The 18,889-nt window shown below is 43.4% G+C and overlaps 1 protein-coding gene and 1 pseudogene across 12 annotated transcripts in view; one reads left to right on the top strand and one right to left on the bottom strand.

Moving 5' to 3' along the window:
• The window catches only part of RIOX2 (ribosomal oxygenase 2), a 35,679-nt gene extending 26,834 nt beyond the window's left edge, over positions 1-8,845 (bottom strand). For 5 of the 11 annotated variants that reach the window (XM_027555381.1, XM_027555294.1, XM_027555859.1 and 2 more), the window contains exons 1-2: positions 6,756-6,773; positions 1,467-1,935 (exon numbers count right to left, since the gene is read on the bottom strand). In XM_027555381.1, the coding sequence (XP_027411182.1) occupies positions 1,467-1,935; positions 6,756-6,757 (471 nt within the window). In that variant the 5' untranslated portion in view covers positions 6,758-6,773. The other 6 variants (XM_027555461.1, XM_027556114.1, XM_027555950.1 and 3 more) reach the window with 4 other exon arrangements.
• Positions 8,846-10,745: 1,900 nt separating this feature from the next.
• Positions 10,746-13,289, top strand: LOC113897573 (annotated as a pseudogene). The gene is made up of 2 exons (XR_003512361.1): positions 10,746-10,761; positions 12,755-13,289. The product of XR_003512361.1 is annotated as a structure-specific endonuclease subunit SLX1 pseudogene (transcript).
• Positions 13,290-18,889: the final 5,600 nt, after the last annotated feature.

An 18,889-nucleotide genomic window follows, 5' to 3' on the forward strand; every position in this document is an offset into this window, starting at 1 on the left:
TGTAAAGTCTAAGAGTACTTGGACTTTATCCAGAATACAAATAGTACAAAATCCTACAGATAAGGGAAGGGCATTCACAGATGAGGGAGGCCGAATGGATCTAATAAGGCAACTCAAGATCTATAATGACAAGCATTACTAGAACTCTGATGACAGAGCCCTAGGCGCCACCTCGCAGCCAGCAGCCATCCTCAGTGTGGAACCTGACACACTGCTCTCCTCCTCCTCGAAGCTGGCATTCTGACTCAGCCAAGGGTCACAGAGGGGGATTTCTGGACAGGGATAAGACTTTTTTTCTAAAACTCAGAAAGAGCCTTCAGTTGTTGGACACCTGTCCTGTAAACATCTCAAATATCTAAGAGATGCTTTCAAATTATGGTGCTGGAGAAGACTGTTGAGAGTCCCTTGGACTGCAAGGAGATCAACCCAGTCAATCCTAAAGTAAATCAACCCTGAATATCCACTGGAAGGACTGATGCTGAAGCTGAAGCTCCAATACGTTGGGCCACCTGATGTGAAGAGCTGACTCATTAGAAAAGAGCCTGATGCTGGGAAAGACTGAAGGCAGGAGGAGAGGGGGTAACAGAAGATGAGAAGGTTGGATGGCATCACTGACTCAACAGACATGAGTTTGAGCAAACTCCAGGAGATAGTGAAGGACAGGCAAGCCTGGAGTGCTGCAGTCCATGGGGTCGCAAAGAGTCAGACACGACTTAGCGACTGAACAACAACTAAGAGAGCAGATTAGCTCATCCTAAATCTACGTTTTATAAACGCAGAAACTGGGCACAGAAGCAGCAGATTATTTCTCAAATGTCAATCACTGATGTAGAATAAATAAAAGATTAGTCAGTTGTGAAATCCAAGCTACCCTCCACCTACGACTGCCTCCACCCACCCCAGCAGTTCCAGAACCTACTCTCAGAGCCAGCCTGGTGGGTTGTCAACAAGGGTGAAGTCTCTTCCATAAATGTGCATCTAGTACACGGTCTGGTCACTGCTCGGAAGCCTCTGCTAAGGAGATGTGGGCAGCAGAGGGAGGCAACTTCAAGAATAAAATGATCACTTTGATGCCATCATGCTTTACATTACAGTGAAGAAACAATTCAGAGAGAAATGTCCACCATGGATCAAAACAAAAACCAGCCCACAGAAATACTCCTGGATATGTAATGTCACTTTAACAAACTTTATAAACCTGCAATGTAATTTACTTTTTGCAGCTCAATGACACCGAACCATGTCCACTCTGTTGCAGATTCTAACAGTTCAAACAAAAGGGAACATTAAAAAAAAAAAAAAAAATCACTGAAGTTGGAATGCATTTGAAGACCAAACAGGTGTTGGCCCTTCTGAAACTGGCAGGAGACTAATCATCACCAAAACGGATTTATCCCTGAGCTGATCCGTGGCCAAATGTTAGTACTTTAATACACAGGAAAATTCTGCCCAAGAGAGCCTGTTACCTTAAATCTCTGAGGTTGGTGAAACTGAATTGTGGCCCTTTTCTGATCAAAATCTTGTCTCAGCTGAAGAAAGTGCACTCTGCCATCTTTATTTAAAACCTTCTTCTTCCCGTGGACACAGCGGCAGACGTTCACGTCTCTCCCATAGTATATACCCCAGCTGCACAGACTCTTCAGGTCAGAGAGCCTAAACAGGGACTGGTAGTACGTGGCCAACGCAGGGTCATCTCTCTGGATGAGGAGGGGTTTCTGCTCCCAGAATTCCTTGAAAAACGTCTCTGTCTTGATGGGCGAGATGAAACTTTCAAAGAGGCCACTGGGGCTGTCGAAGTTCAAAGGGGAAGAAGGTCCACAGGCTGCCTCCACCTTCACCTGCTTAGGAACAGGCCCTTGCTCCTTCCCATCCCCTGCAGGCCTTGCTTTCTTTGGCATCGCTGTCTTCAAGACAAGGCAGTGAGGACATGCAAACCTGCCAGAAGAACAAGACCCATGAGTTTAGGTTTCCCGGGGCCAGTGTCAGAGGACCACATACACGCGACCTGCGCGACTACCAGGCCCTTCGTGTGCACTCTTCCTAAGTCAAGGCCATTTCCTCCAGGGTTAACACACAACCTGAAGCCAACACCATGTCTTCCAGGGTGTGATTCCACCTCAGACACCATGCAGAGCACATAGTCACAGAAAGGGAAGCCTGTTTCCTTGTACACAAGCGCTAAGTCATGGAATTCATTATTTATTAGAGGTATAATTATCCCAAGTTAAATGATTCAACTATCTCAGCAGTTTCTAGTCACGGTTTTAGCCTGTGGCCATTGACACAGCAAAGTCAAAATCTTAAAATTTGGCTTTAATCAGCAGCAGGTCCCAAATCTAATTAGATGCAACTGCGTAATAAACACTTGGCTCAATCCAGAGCCACCCACAGCCAGCTGCTCCCTGCCACAGCCCCACCCCGGCTGCTTCCTGGGGGCCCCCCGGGCCAGTGGTGCCACCTGGTGGCTAGACCAGACCCTGTCCGCTCCCGAGGCTGCCTCACGCACCTGGACTGCCTCCCTCCAAACCTCAGCTTATTCCTGAAAACTGCCACTTTATCAGAAACATTCCATTAAAAAATAAAACAAACAATTAGACACTGAAAGTGAAGGCTAAGACAGTCATATCCCAAGGCTTTTAAAAAGCTATAACTTTTTAACTAAAATAGCGAAAGGCATACTAAAATGGCAACATCATTAATATCTAATGCAGCCCTCCACCCTCCAGCTTCCAGGTGCGCACAAGCCCACAGGTAACGATGCTGCTGCTGGGTCACAGACCACACTTGAGTAGCAAGAGGATCGACCTTCCTAGTATTGCCAAAGGTCTTTCAGAACTTCGAGACCAAGCCATAACTGCTGTCACATTTACATGCAGGGGCCCTTCATCTGGATTTCAGAATAATACTTCAATTACAGGAGTTCCCTGAAACAGCAAAATTCTATTTTAAAGTACATTTATTTCTAGGGGAGAGGGTCCACTGCTGTTACCAGATTCTTAAAGAAGCCCCCATCCCCAAAAAAGATTAAGAAGCACTGTGCTTGTAAAAAAAAAAAAGTTTTTCCCAAAGACTGGTAATTTATTTATAAATGTTATGCTTTCCTATGTTGTTGGGCTATCAAGAATGTTCTGCTCTTCTGTCATGATAACTAAGCCATACTTCAGCTACACTGTGCACTGAGAAGAATTAATGGTCTGGTCTGGGAAGTACATACCCGAACAACATGTTACACATTGCAACAATAACCTACAAATTTATAATTGATAAATTCAGAATAAATCTAGAAAATAAACTTAGAATTAATCCCTTTGTCTAGTGTATGAGCCCATTAGTCACTTAGCAGCCGTCCTGCTGATCAGATCGACTGTTTCAATATCATGCTTGTGCTCACATGACCCTCATTTTACTTGATAATGGCCCCAAAGTGCACAAGTAATGATGCTGGCAATTCGGATATTCTCTTACCGTGTCTAATTCATATATTAAAATTTATTATAGCTATCTGTGAATAGGGGAAATGCACAGTTCATGCAGACTTCATTGCCATCCATGGTTTCAGGCATCTTCTGGGGACCTTAAAACATTATCAGCCATGGATAAGGAGGCACTACTATGTAAAACTCACTAGTGGCCTCATTTTAGCTTCTAAATTTTATGCCCACAAACAGTTCCTTCAAAAGATCAAGTGGTTTTGATAGGAAACACAGGACCAAGTGTTTACAATACAAATTGATACTAAAAGCTTGCATGGAAGAGTAAGGGGTTAAGCTTTTTTACCTGGCGGTGGGCTTCAGATATATCACTGAGAAGATACATTTGCTGAAAATGTTTCCTATTCCTTTTAAGTTAAACAGACCAGTTTGCTTTCTCAATTGAAGAATCAAAGCTTTGATAAGACAAAGTACTGCTACTACTTGGAGCCCAGAAGTGAGGTAGAAATACAAGGACAAACGAAAGCAGACTCAGTGAAGAGCACCGCTTGTGCAAAAAAGAGTTAACCTTCTATCCCTTGAGGACTTCCCTGGTGGCTCAGTGGTAAAGAATACACCTGCAGTGTGGGAGACCCAGGTCCAATCCCTGGGTTGGGAAGATTCCTGGAGGAGGAAATGGCAACCCACTCCAGTATTCTTGCTTAGAAAATTCCGTGGACAGAGGAACCTAGCAGGCTGCAGTCCATGGGGTTCCAAAGAGTCGGACATGACGGAGCATGCACGTTTGCACAATCCCTTGAAAGTCAGTATGTGCAGATGTCTGGGCTGGGAACTTAGATTTCAGAAGTGTTCCTAACACCACTAAGTGAAAAGAGGGACTCACTGTGACTTCGCTCTTTGGACAAACAATGTGATTATATGCAGTTATATGCCAGGCAGAGGTATCTACGTGATGAGCCCCCAGTAAAAGCCCTGGACACTGAACGTCGAATGAGCTTCCCTGGTTGGCAGCACTTCACAGGTGCTGTGACAACCAGCTGCCGCATCAGGGAAGTGCTTGGTCTCCATCTGCTGTAAAAAATTAGCTGTGAGTCCTAGCAAACCACTGGCCCAGGGGATGGTTCAGGGACCCCTGACATACTGCTCACATTTAACTGTTAAAAACTGTTAGGCTGCCTCAGAAGGTCTGCGTCATTAAAGGTACTCAGTAATGAAAAAGCAATTTCATATTCAGCCACACATTTCTTATCCCTCACAACTGGTCACTTTAAACTTTACTTAAGGAATGCAAGCAGCAGGAAGATGTAAACAAAAGGTTTGTGTTTTTTTAAGCACAATATATGAACACAGTGTAAGCATATTCACTAAAAAGTGTGGTGAAACAAAGTGTGCAGAATACTTCAGCCAAAAAATAAGATCACTTGAAGCATTTTTCCCGTCCACAATCAGTAACAAATAAATCCCAACAGTGCATAACAAATGCTTTTGTCAGAATATGAATTTCACTACTTTTACTGCCAAAACTTACATCATTTATTGTTTCTCTGTGTTCATATTGAAATGATTTGAGGCTCAGTTAATTGGAACCTAGCTTAGAGGTTACTAGGCAAACTTACTATTTCTGATTCTCACATTACCCATATTGTAAGACAACCATTCTTTGTAACAGCTTGTGGGAGGTCGAGAGGAGAACAGATGACATACTCCACCACATTAAACACACAAAAATAGTAAGCTCTATCACAATTTCAGAAACAAAAAGTTAAAAAGAAAAAAATGCTGTGTGTCTTGAAAGAAATATAGGAACTAAACAAGAGAATACTTTGGAAGAATACAGCCAACACAAGTCTGCCTCTAAACCTCACAGACCACCCAATCAGAAGTTAAGAGTAAATATTTTTATAGAGCTACAAGAGAAAAAAAAGCCAGCTTTTAAAAAGCATCTGTTTCCAATTTGAGTTGACTATAGCATTAAAGAAGCTTTCCAGGTGGCGCTAGTGGTAAAGAACCCACCTGCCAAAGCAAGAAACCTGCAAGAGATGCAGGTTCGATCCCTGGGTTGTGAAGATCCCTTGGGGGGGGGTAATGACAACCTACTCCAGTATTCTTGCCAGGAGAATCCCGTGGACAGAGGAGCCCAGTGGGCTACACTCCATGGGGACGCAAAGGGTTGGACACAACTGAAGCGAGTTAGCAGCAGCATAGCATTAAAGTGTAAAAATATTAAATCAAAAGAAAAGATTCAAGGTTCCTATTTTACTAACTGCCCACAGATGAAACACAGCCATTAATCTAAACAATTTGAAGGATTAAACTCCACAAGAAAATCAATATTGATACCCATTCTACAGCCAGAAAACACAAACAAAATCTTAATATTTTTAAGTGCCCTAACGTTCTTTTCTATGGTAATAGTCACTGACCAGAAGTCTTAAGGCAGGACACCTATCTGCACATTCCCAGAGCTAGTACAGAGCAGGACACATAGGAGGGTCCTCAAACACTTGCTGAGTGCATTTCTTTTTCACCTTTTGGATGCAATTTTGGAGGGAAAAAAATCTCAAAAGCCTTACATAAAACAGAGTTGGGGGAAAACAGATGGTTTGTTCAGTGGGGTTATTCTTATGATGGCAGCCCAAGCTTGGGTGGTCCAGTCTTTTCAGACCTGAAAGGCACCTTAGCCACCAACAACCAGAAGGAGGTGTGTCTTTTAATCTCCAGAGCTGTGTTTCACCAGGAAAGCTCATTAGTAAGCAAATTTATGGGCCCCTTATCAAGCCTATTTAGCATTTCTGGGAGCCAAGGCCCAGAAACCTGCAGTAACTCAGTCAAAACAAAAGTTTTTTAAAAAAAAGTTATCTGCAGTAATTTTAGATCCACTAACATAGAAGAAGATCTAGGCAAACTCAAGCTTGGTTAATTATACTCAAATAAGCTGACAGAAATGATACATCATCACCTGTAACATGGTTGCCTGCTGTGCGACCTCATAGATGGCAGCCCACCAGGCTCCCCCGTCCCTGGGATTCTACAGGCAAGAACACTGGAGTGGGTTGCCATTTCCTTCTCCAATGTATGAAAGTGAAGTTACTCAGTCGTGTCTGACTCTTAGCGGCCCCATGGACTGCAGCCCACCAGGCTCCTCCGTCCATGGGATTTTCCAGGCAAGAGTACTGGAGTGGGATGCCATTGCCTTCTCCAACAAGGTTGCCTCAGTCAGTGAGTTCAGTCGCTCAATCGTGTCTGACTCTTTGCGACCCCATGAATTGCAGTATGCCAGGCCTCCCTGTCCATCACCAACTCCCGGAGTTCACTCAAACTCACATCCATAGAGTCAGTGATGCCATCCAACCATCTCATCCTCTGTCATCCCCTTTTCTTCCTGCCCCCAATCCCTCCCAGCATCAGAGTCTTTTCCAATGAGTCAACTCTTCGCATGAGGTGGCCAAAGTACTGGAGTTTCAGCTTTAGCATCATTCCTTCCAAAGAAATCCCAGGGCTGATCTCCTTCAGAATGGACTGGTTGGATCTCCTTGCAGTCCAAGGGACTCTCAAGAGTCTTCTCCAACACCACAATTCTTCAGCACTCAGCTTTCTTCACAGTCCAACTCTCACATCCATACATGACCACTGGAAAAACCATAGCCTTGACTAGACGGACCTTTGTTAGCAAAGTAACATCTCTGCTTTTCAATATGCTATCTACGTTGGTCAAAACTTTCCTTCCAAGGAGTGAGCATCTTTTAATTTCACGGCTGCACTCACCATCTTCAGTGATTTTGGAGCCCAAAAAAAAAAAAGTCTGACATTGTTTCCCCATCTATTTCCCATGAAGTGATGGGACTAGATGCCATGATCTAAGTTTTCTGAATGTTGAGCTTTAAGCCAACCTTTTCACTCTCCTCTTTCACTTTCATCAAGAGGCTGTTTAGTTCCTCTTCACTTTCTGCCATAAGGGTGGTATCATCTGCATATCTGAGGTTATTGATATTTCTCCCGGCAATCTTGATTCCAGCTTGTGCTTCTTCCAGCCCAGAGCTTCTCATGATGTACTCTGCATATAAGTTAAATAAGCAGGGTGACAATATCCAGCCTTGACGTACTCCTTTTCCTCTTTGGAACCAGTCTATTGTTCCATGTCCAGTTCTAACTGTTGCTTCCTAGGCCGACCTAAAAGATTTCTCTTGGGGGATGTTTATCAAGACAGGGAAAAGCGGTTCTTCTATTGACCTAAAGCAGGGATTGCCACTTATCTTTTCAGTTCTATCTTAGAAATAATGGATTGAACCTCATTAATATATTTTAGTAATCATGACTTGTTACAATGGATGAGGGCTGAGAACCAAAACTATCCGAGCGATGGTGGAAGAAGCTTGAAAAATCAGGTTTTTCCACTTAAAGATAAGCCCAGTGAAATCAAACGCCTGGCGCCGAATTTACAGCTGATTTTTGGAGTAGTCAAGGAGGCTTCCCAGATGGTGCAGCAGTAAAGAATCTAACTGCTAATACAGAAGATCCAGGTTCCATCCCTGGGTTGGGAAGATCCTCTGGAGAAGGGAATGGCTACCCACTCCAGTATTCTTGGCTGGAGAATCCATGGGCAGAGGAGCCTGGCGGATACAGCAAATGGAGTCGGAAAGTCGGACATGACTGACCACTCACGCAGGCACGCACTGGAGACAGCGAAAGCCAAGCCAACACTTCCAGAAAACACATGAACCACCAACCTGATCTCATTAACCTGATACATGACCCGACAGCAGTCGGGGAGCCATTTTAGAAATATTCAGTGAGCAAAGAACGACTGGAGGGTAAAGTGTCATTTATAAAGTCAGGGTGGGGCGAGAAAAAGGCAGCTGTCTCTGCCCGAACTTCAGGTTTCCCTGCGGTAAAGCCCGGGGCTCTTAGGCCCGCCAGGGAGCACAGCCCACGTGGTGCCCGCGATCCCAGACCGCCGGCCACGAGTGCGAGAGCGGGCATCACACTCGCTGCGAAACCTGCGAACTTTCGTGTGCTTGTCCAGTCTCAAGACCACCGGCCGAGCACGTGGCTTCTCTCAGTGCCTAGGCCACTCCAGACCCTAACCCCGATCTGAGCGGCGCCAAACCGGCGTGCGCAGTATCCGCGCCCCGGGCCCAGCGACCACCAGCGCTCTCCGGCCGGGGCCGGGGTGCACCGAAGCTCCCGGCCCGAGTCCTGTGGTTCCCCCCTACCCGGCTCTTGCTCCACCCACACTCGCGCTTGGGCGTCGGGAGAATGAGCACCACCCCAGACAGCCTAGAGGCGGGCGCCAGGCCGGGACGGAAGCACTCACCGGATTCAAGACACTTGCGCGCGGCCTCCAGCGTAACGGCCGGCTACGCCAGCCGGGGACGGGGCGGCGCGGCGCGGCGCGGCGCGGCGCGCGCATGCTCGGAGCGACCCCTCCTGCTCTGAGCCGGCCTCCCGGCTGGCTAACCGACGGAGGCAGGGGCCACTCCTAGTGTCTAGGTGCGGAGGGGTGTTTGGAGTTCATCCCCATAGATTTATTTTTTTGCTATTAAAGGAAATAAATGAGGGCTTTTCTTGAATTGGTGAGGGATTAGGCTCAGGATTTGGGGGGACGTGATCTAGTACAATCCTGTTCCTTTAATGAATGGAGAAACTGAGGCCGGGAAGAGGGAAGTGAGCTGCCTAAGTTTAAGGAGCTAGTTAGTGGTGCAGGTTCTCCATTGCTTTCTTTGGGGCGCTCTGCTACGCTGTGTTGCTTTGTACTAAGTCAACTGTAATTTGTACCATGTTGCTCCCGGAGAGAGAATAATGATTTAAAAAGGATACTGGAAATTGTTGAGACCGGCTGTAAAAGCAAAGAACCAAAAGGAATGATTTGAGTAACTACGGCCGAACACTCTCCTTTTGACTCATCGGCACTTTTGGGCGGGGAGGCCTGCAACCAGTAGGCAGAGGATCAACTAACTGTTCACCTTTGCTCTGGCCTGTGCAATTTTTGCTCTCCAGACAGCCAGAGGGGACACAAAGGAAGTCCTTATTTCATTCTGTTAAGATGATTGAGACCAGAAGCTGTTTCTGATGGTCAAGTGACAAGCAAATGGGAACAAAGTATACCCTTATCTTATGCTTGTCAAAACTAACAATAACAAATATTTCCAAAAATGAATGCATAAACTGTGATGAAATAACTTGTATAGAAGTATACCTAATGAAATTTTTACTTGAAATTTTAATGAAAGCCCTAAAACAGGAGACATCTACCACTGTTGACCATATACCATTTCCCACACACTTTTAAAAGCTGTGTACTCAAACTTACTAATCCATACAAAAATCTACGAGAATGCTACAGTTATCTCATTTTGCATGGGAGGAAAAGGAGGTACCAGGAGACTAAGTTATTAGCCAAAGGCAGGCTTTCTTACCATGGGCACTACTGACATTCGGGGCCAATAATTCTTTCTTGTATGGAGATGACCTGCATTGTAGCAGCATCCCTGGCCTCTACCCCTTAGATGCCAGTGGTACCCACACCAAGTTGTGACAGCCGAAAAAGTCTCTAGACCCTACATAATTACTCTGTGGCGAACCACTACTTGAGTAGTAGCCCCCACCCAGGGTTTAACGTCATACTATAGTGCAGTTACATGCCATACTTCTCAAGAGGAGGTGCTCGATACTGCCCTGTAGGACTCACTGAAAAGACCTGAGCAGGTTCCGTAAGCAGCACCCACAGTCAGAGTATATAAAGAGAAGGCTGGAACTGACGGGCAGATTGTGCATCAGTGTAGCAGAGATTGCTGTAGCATTTCCCTGCCTCGCACAGAGTCGGACACGACTGAAGCAACTTAGCAGCAGCAGCAGCAGCAGCAGCAGCAGCAGCAGCAGCCCAAGACAACTGGCAGGGACTCCTGAACCAACAGAGAGACCTGGGGCATCCACAGGCCATCTTGAGCAGCTGGGTGTTTGCTGAGCTGTGGGCTGTGCTGGTCTGCTCCAGGGCTGCTATCAGAGGAGATCCCAGTGTGTTTACAAAGGTCTTAGATCCTTGAGTCGTGGCTTGGAGTTGAAGGAATGGCTTTTGAACAGAAACCCAGGTGGCTGCTTCTTGCCTGGAGGATCCTGAAGGACGGGGCAGCACTCTGAGGCCCAAGTGCACCTCTAGCACCCTTGATTTGTCAAATCAAGGACCACTGAGCATCCTCTGGGCGGAGTGGGTACTGTGCGTACCTGGGTTTGGTACATCTGGATGGTACCCTGTCAAAGAGAGTGACATAGCAGGTGATGAAGGCCAAGCATTAAGAGGCAGAGGGGTCCACTGGCATGGACCAGAAAGGAGGTATGGGGCCACAGGAGGTCAGTCAGCAATCTCAGGGTTAATTTCAATGCACCCCAATGTGTAGACCGCCAAAAGAACCTTTGTCTGCATCTCTTGAAAACGTCAACATTTGAACACCTGTTATCAGGCCAGCTATATAATTGGTGGAGCTCAGTGTGAAATGAAAGCATGGAGCTTCTTCCAAAGGGAGGGGTAAAGTAAAGTGAAAGTGTTAGTCACTCAGTCGTGTCCAACTCTTTGTGACCCCATACACTGTAGTCCGTCAGCCTCCTCTGTCCATAGAATTCTCCAGGCAAGAACACTGGAGTGGGTAGCCATTCCCTTCTCCAGGGAATCTTCTGACCCAGGTATTGAACTCAAGTCTCCTGCATTACAGGCAGATCCTTTACTGTCTGAGCCACCAGGGAAGTCCAAGTGTCATTAAAGATACTAAAAATTAAAGTGGTTCCTTTCTTTTGCCTCCTCTTTCTCTACTACAATGGTGCTGTTTTCAATTTGCAGTATTTAATGTCATGTTCTTAGGAGCATAGGAATACTTGAAAGGTGAATGCAGACATGCAGGAGGGCCCTTCGGTGCTTCTTGGAGCCACGTATGCACAGGAGCACCCGCCTCACAGGCTGTAGAGTTCTCCCACCTGTTAAACATTGGTCCCACACTGCTGTGCCCTGGCCAGGGGTGGGGAAACCAATCCCTGAGGCACTGGTCACAGCCCCAACCCACAGCAAACCAGCTGGAGACTGCAGCCTTCCACCTGGGGCACACTCCTTACCTGGATGGCGTGGTTAGAGGCTTGCCCCAGTCCAGTCACCCTCCAAACACACCATGGCACTGCCAGCCCAGGGCAATTACAGGGTGTGGGATGTGCACCCAGTCCAACCCCACCCGCCACCCCGGATCTGTGTACCTGCCTCTCCTGGGGCAGAGGGAAGCCAGGGGGTTGCCATGGTTGCCATTGGTTGCCATGGGGATGGGGGTTGGGTGGGGAGTCTGGGAAAGCAAGGTCCAGAACCGATCTCACAAGGTGGGAGGCAGAAGTGCATGCCAAGCCTGGTACATGCTAGTTGTTCCAAAAGTCTTCCCTTCAAAACCAGAGTCAAAGATTATGTTATTCACAATTTCAAGATAGCCACTGCAGAGTATTAAACTCCAAGGGTGAGGCCCTGTGTGAGGGCGCTGGCTGTCTGCCCAAGAGACAGGCCCTACCTGCTACCCAGAGGACATCAACAAAGTCAGCTCAAATACATATCATTTCAGTAAAACACTTACCAGTTCTTTGCCTGTTCCTCCCCATCCATTCCTGGCCCCTGAACCTGGTGGGATGGGAGGAGGGTGGGAGGCAGGGAGATATGAAAGAGCGGATTCTACACTATTCCTTGGACAGTTTCCTCAATTGAGGGTGCAGGCCTGAGCTGGCAGGAAGGAAAACAGACCTGAATCAGTCTATGCCTGAAAGTTAATATCGCTGTTATCAAAGTGAGTGTTTGGTGTGTGTATTGTGTGCTTGTTGACTGATGACTGGACTGATTGACAATTCAAAGTATCCAAGAGGCAATGGAATTCACCTGAGAAGTCAGCAAGGGGCAGAGAAGGAATCACCAATAAAGCATGTTTGACAATGACTGATGAAAAATACAGCCATTCTGCTGGTACCTCCAAGTTCCAATTGTTTCACATAAAACTATGGTTCAACAATGTGATAAATGGTAACCAAGTGGAACTCACTGGAAATTTCCCAGCAGTAAAATCACTGCATAAAAGGGGTAAATGATAAAGTCATAAGAGTAATTTGAAATGGGTTATTTGAGTCAAGATGGCATATTGTATTGATTGCCTAGTGACTGTCATGTAATTTAATTGCTTTGATTACCCAAAGACACATCATTTTTTGTTCAAATGAGCAATAGTTATCTGATTGCATCAATCTAGACCAGGATATTATCCAAAATAATCAAAGATAATTAACTCTACATTCAAATCAAATCTTTTCCCAAGATATATCGGACTTTAAAGAGTTCATTTTAGACCTCTGCCCGCCGCCGCCACCTCACATGCCACTGGCCTTCGGGCCTCCGCCACCCCGGGCCCCACCCCCGAGAAGCCAAGCAGGTCCTTCCGACGATATGGGATTCGAGCCGCAGCAAGACGTCGACGTCCGCTGCACCCTGTGCGCACGTGCGCTCCAGGATGAAGAGAGCCCCCTATGTTGCCCGCGCCCTGGCTGCTCCCTAAGGGCCCATGTGATCTACCTGGCAGAGGAGTTCCTGCAGGAGGAACCAGGGCAGCTCCTGCCTCTAGAGGGCGCATGCCCTGGCTGTAAGAACTCACTGCTGTGGGGAGACCTGATCTGGCTGTGCCGGATGGGCACTGAGGAGGACGAGGAGGACTCAGAATTAGAAGAGGAGCACTGGACTGACATGCTCAAGACCTGATTCCCAGCATTCTCAACCTCCACCCACTCCTTTTCTTTGCCACCCTTTGTGGTTCTGGCCAGTTTTTACTTGAATACAATAAAAAGTCTGAGTTCAGGGTAAAAAAATAAAAAAAAAAAAAAGTTCATTTTATGGGTCAATCACATTTTTAGCTTCCACCTTGGCCTTTCCTTTGTTTTATTTTTCTCTCCTACATCAAATCCGTATTATCTTTACAGGTCATATTAAATTATTAGGGCTTGTTTTCACAAAGTCTTCTCTTTTCTACCTGAATTGCATATTTATTTAAAAGGTGTTTATCATGATCCAAGCAAGCCTCCTTTCACCTTGATTCAGCATTTAAATATGGCCTCATTCAAGATACATCTAATTAACAAAACATATTTTAAGTTATTTTGGGGTGGTATGATAGCTCTAAAAATGTATTTAATGAGTGGTGTTAATAACACTTCTTTATTAAATTGCAAAATGCGTGAAACACCTGCATTAATGCTCTCTGAAGAAGCGAAGAAATCAATGTGGATGCGAGAACTTCTTTCTTCAGATGCCTTCTTGGCATCAAGCTAGTCTTCTTGGTGCTATTAGAACATATATGCCACTTTTAAAGGACACAGTCTTGCATGTCAATCTCAGAACGCCTTATTAGTTCACACTAGGTTTAAAAATTGTTGCTAATGACATTATAACTCCATCTACTTTTGACTGCCTAAGGCAAGAAGTGATCAGCTAAGTAGCACAATTTTGTAGGAAGCCTTTGAAGCACTCTTGTACAAATAAGTTTCTACATTGATCCTAGGTTTAAAAGTAATAGCTCATCCTTCAAAAGACCTGATAATAAAACACAGTCCCATTTTTTTCCCTAAAACAAATTAAGTAGTGATATATTGAAAGGAAAACTGGCAATTTTTTCCCAGTGACTGTGAAATCTGTCATCACTTTTGGCCCCATCATTGACCAAAAGCATTACGATTAAGCAGGGGATTGAAGAACACCTGATGATGCTATACTTTTTCTGAAGTTCCTGTGTTCTCGCAAAGTGTAGCAAAGGTTGAAACCTACGCCCACCATTTTATTTTCTGAGACATGGCCACCTTGCTTTCATACATTCTGAGTTAACCCCCACCATTCCCTTTCCTCAGTGGATATGACTCTCTTGTTTCTCTCTTGTTTATAGCTCTCTTTGGGTTTCTCAGTCCCCTTCCTTTTCTTTGAGATGTTCCTAATTATGAACATCCTTCCTATTTCAATAGCCTAAAAAAAAAATCTCCTTAATTATTCCATGCATTTTGTCTCTCATAACTTCTTTACAAGAGGAAAAAAATATTCAAGTTCTTTATCAAATCCAGGGAAGTCAAACTGCAATTGGAAAGTGATAGGACTTTGAGGAGATGGGAATACCAGACCATCGTAACCTGTCTCCTGAGAAACCTGTATGCAGGACGAGAAGCAACAGTTAGAACCGAACATGGAACAATGGACTGGTTCCAAATTGGGAAAGGAGTACATCAAGGCTTGTCACCCTGCTTGTTTAACTTATATGCAGAGTACATCATACAAAATGCTGGGCTGGATGACTCACAAGCGGGAATCAAGATTGCTGGGAGAAATACCAGCAACCTCAGATATATATGCAGATCTGAGTGAAGAGGAAATAAAGAGCCTCTTGATGAAGGTGAAAGAGGAAAGTGAAAAAGCTGACTTAAAACTCAACATTTGAAAAACTAACATCATGGCATCCAGCCCCATCACTTCATGGCAAATAGACGGGGGAAAGTGGAAACAGTGTCAGATTTCATTTTCTTGGGCTCCAAAATCACTGCAGACAGTGATTGCAGTCATGAAATTAAAAGACACTTGATACTTTGAAGAAAAACTATGACAAACCTAGACAGCATTTTAAAAAGCAAAGACCACTTTTCCAACAAAGGTCCATGTGGTCAAAGCTATGGTTTTTCCAGTAGTCATGTATGGATGTGAGAGTTGGACCATGAAGAAGGCTGAGTGCCAATAGAACTGAAGAAGGCTGTGGTGCTGGAGAAGACTTGAGAATCCCTTGGACAGCAAGGATATCAAACCAATCAATTCTAAAGGAAATCAACTCTAAATATTCATTGGAAAGACTGATGCTGAAGCTGAAACTCCAATACTTTGGCCACCTGATGCAAAGAGCTATCTCACTGGAAAAGACCCTGATGCTGGGAAAGATGGAGGGCAAGAGAAGAGAGAAGGGGGCAACAGAGGATGAGATGGTTGGATGGCATCACTGACTCAATGGACATGAGTTTGAGCAAGCTCTGGGAGATAGGACAGGGAAGCCAGGCACACTCAGTTCAAAAGAGTTGGACACAGTTTAGCGAGTGAACAACAACAGGACTTTGAAATTAGGCAGGACTTTACAGTTCGATGTAGTGTTTTAAAACAATGTTTACAAGGAGAGAGTGGGTGGCTCCATCACAAGTGAGGTAGTTGGGAATGTAACTGACTGTTTTGCCTAAGTTCCTGCCAGGAAATAACAGGAGCACCAGGTATAGAATTTTAGTTGAAATAGCAATTTCCTTACTACCTCCTTATCTTGCTTCTTTGAGGATGTTACTTAATCTCATTGAAATTTTGACCTTCAGCATAAAACAGAATTAGATATAATTATTTTCCTCATTAATCTTCATGTAAAAAAGGTACACGTGCATTTACCTGTGTGTTTATGTGTGTGATTTGAACAGGCTTATGAGTGGCACAAAACAAAACGAGAAACCTCATTCATGAAAACTCACCCGCTTGCAAGGATTAAGACAATATACCATAAACTATGATTTTGTAGCAAGTCATAGGCAACTATTTGTAATCTCCATTGTTTTCCTACTTACAAAGATGGTTTGTGGCAGCAATAAAATCATGGAAGGAAGCCAGATTCCTACAAATTGGACTGCTTTAATATAAGTATTTTATACAATACTGAAACTTCTTTTATATACAGGGAATGTCAAGGGATATATATTCATATATGAGGGCTCTACTTTGGGAGAAAAAATGAACTAAAAATAAAAAGTTCCTTCAGTGACAGTAATCTATACCCGAGAGCTTCCAGATAGATAGGTGAGCCTGACATGGCAGATTCTAATAGCAAACAGGGATTCTACAAAGAGAATAAATGCTGAAACTTGGATATGGCTAGAAACTTCATTTGTTTCTAAAATAACGTCACATAAATATTTTTTATGTTGCTAATTGCAACCCATTATAATAGCATACAGTGGAAAATAAAGCAAATGTCCCATAGGAGATGGGTTAAGTAAACAGTGGTACACTCATTCAGTGGATTGTTCTGTGCGTATAAAGATTAATTTGGCCGGCAGGAGGTGGGGGTGGGGGAGGGGGGAGAATGGCATAGCTGTCAATGATAAGAATCAAACAAATTGAAAAAAATATTGCTTATAATCCAAGGAAGAAAACCTAGCTAAAAACAGCACAGTTTAGACACATTTTCAAACAGAATGTATGTTTAATAAGTCAGGGAGTATCCCTCTTCAGTTACCGTATCCCCAACAGTGTTTGGTATGAGGTAAGTGAGTGAAAGTCCCCAGTCGTGTCCAACTCTTTGCAACCCCATGGACTATACAGTCCATGGAATTCTCCACGCCAAAATACTGGAGTGGGTAGCCTTTCTCTTCTCCAAGGGATCTTCCCAACCCAGGGATTGAGCCCAGGTCTCCCGTGTTGCAGGTGGATTCTTTACCAGCTGAGTCACAAGGTAAGCCCATGACATAAGGGTTCACATTAATAAATGAAAATACATACAAAATATTTTGTTAGAAATATATAATGTTATGCATAGAAAAAAATCTAAGAATATTCATTAAAATGAAAACTGTTTAAGTGGATTTTGTTTGCTGATTGGTGTTTTTAATTTTTATAATAAAATTGTGTTTCTTTTGTAATCAGAAAAAAAAAAACCAATAAAGTTAAAATATATCTGCTTATAGGTTTTTTAGCACAATCCTTATAAAATAGCCTGTTTCTATATTTAGTCAGTTTATAGAGCTGGCTGGCTTTTTCTTAAGCTTGGAAAGCAACTTATTTTCTGAAATCCTCCTATTTTATCCAAGCTTATCCCTCAGCAAACAATCACACACAGTCTGCTTCAGACTGTAATCAGTAAATGAAGTGAAAATCACAATGAGGTAAGCATTATATGCTCTCTGCCACTCACAGATTTCCCAGGTAAGTGTGACTTCATTCTTCATGAAATAAGAACCAAACCCAGAAACCTTGTTGCTCCCCAGCAGAAATGAAACTTACAGAAACAGCTCCGTCCTTGCTGTTATCAAGAAGTCACTGACCTGAAAAGAAAATTGAGCTAAAATCCTAGCAGCTTACTCTGAATGCTCTAATAATTCTCTTGAGCAGCAAATGTATTTTAGACATTTATTACTGGAAAATAAAATGTCTGTGTTTCTAGACATTAACAAAAGTTACGTTTGGTTGGCCAACAATTGTTCATTAATGGTCCTCAAGAGGAATGTCGAGTGTAAGTGTAGTGTGATAGAGACTCATTTTTCTAGTCTAGATTGCCAAATGTATTCAATGATGCATTTGACTTTAAATTGTGAAATGAATATGCCCAAGGGAAGCATTAGATGTCCTGAATGTTACAGTTCAAATAGAAGAAAGGAGGCAATATTTGAAAAACCAGAGAGTCAGAAGAAGGGAACTGTGTAGATCTGCTTTGTTCATTTGTAGATTTGTCTCTCTTTTTTTTTTTTTTTTGGCATCAATTATATACAGAGTATATCAGAAGCAGAAATGTTAATCCAACTATAGTATTTTGCTTAAATAATAGCTACAAATTCTCAAAGATCCACTTAGGATATTAATCTGTTTTACATTTTGAAAATATAATCCTAGAAAATATTATCCCTTTTAAGTCACGCTTAAAAACTATTTAATAAATAGTTTTAAATTTTATTCATTGTCTATCTCCAATCAAATAAAGTTTTAAAATAAATTAAGTTAGCTCAACTTTGGACAGTTTCCTAGAAAAATATAATCCTTAGAAAGTTTTGAAAGAATTGGAGAGTTTTATTAAGAAAATAGAATGAAATATCCCCAAATTAGCCTGCCCATGAGGGAAATCATAATAGAGAAAGAATTTGCCTTTTGCACCGAAGAGGAAAATAAGTTTCTGGAACATTATGTCATTAACGATAGAGAATCAAAACCAATGTTATTGGTAAACAAGTAGGACGTTATTTGTCTCTTCACCTGGCATGAAATAATTCAAATAATTTTAGCTCACTTTATGGTAAAAAATAAATGGCAAGACACCTGAAAGTAATACACTATTTATTTCCCTTAATTCAATCCCAGAAATCAAAATAGGATGAGAAATATTTCATACTTCCTATCAAGAGCTTATCTCTAAATGGAATCTTTTTCACAAATACTTAACACGAAAACATGCACACTGTCAATCTACAAAATGAATGCTGAACATTGGAGTTTTTTTCTACTTACCAAACATTTATTTAATACCTACCCGACCCTATTTACTTAGTTCCACCAAAGTTACTAAAGATTGCTACGGGATACATACATTTCATTCAGTGTTTTCCACTCAACCCCATGTCTGGAAGTATCTTTGTTTATAAATTAAGAGCCCACATCCCTTTGTGGATGTTCTTTTCCTTCTTTTGGCATGCCT

The sequence above is a fragment of the Bos indicus x Bos taurus genome, chromosome 1 (genome assembly GCF_003369695.1).
Source record: "Bos indicus x Bos taurus breed Angus x Brahman F1 hybrid chromosome 1, Bos_hybrid_MaternalHap_v2.0, whole genome shotgun sequence".
NCBI lineage: Eukaryota > Metazoa > Chordata > Mammalia > Artiodactyla > Bovidae > Bos > Bos indicus x Bos taurus.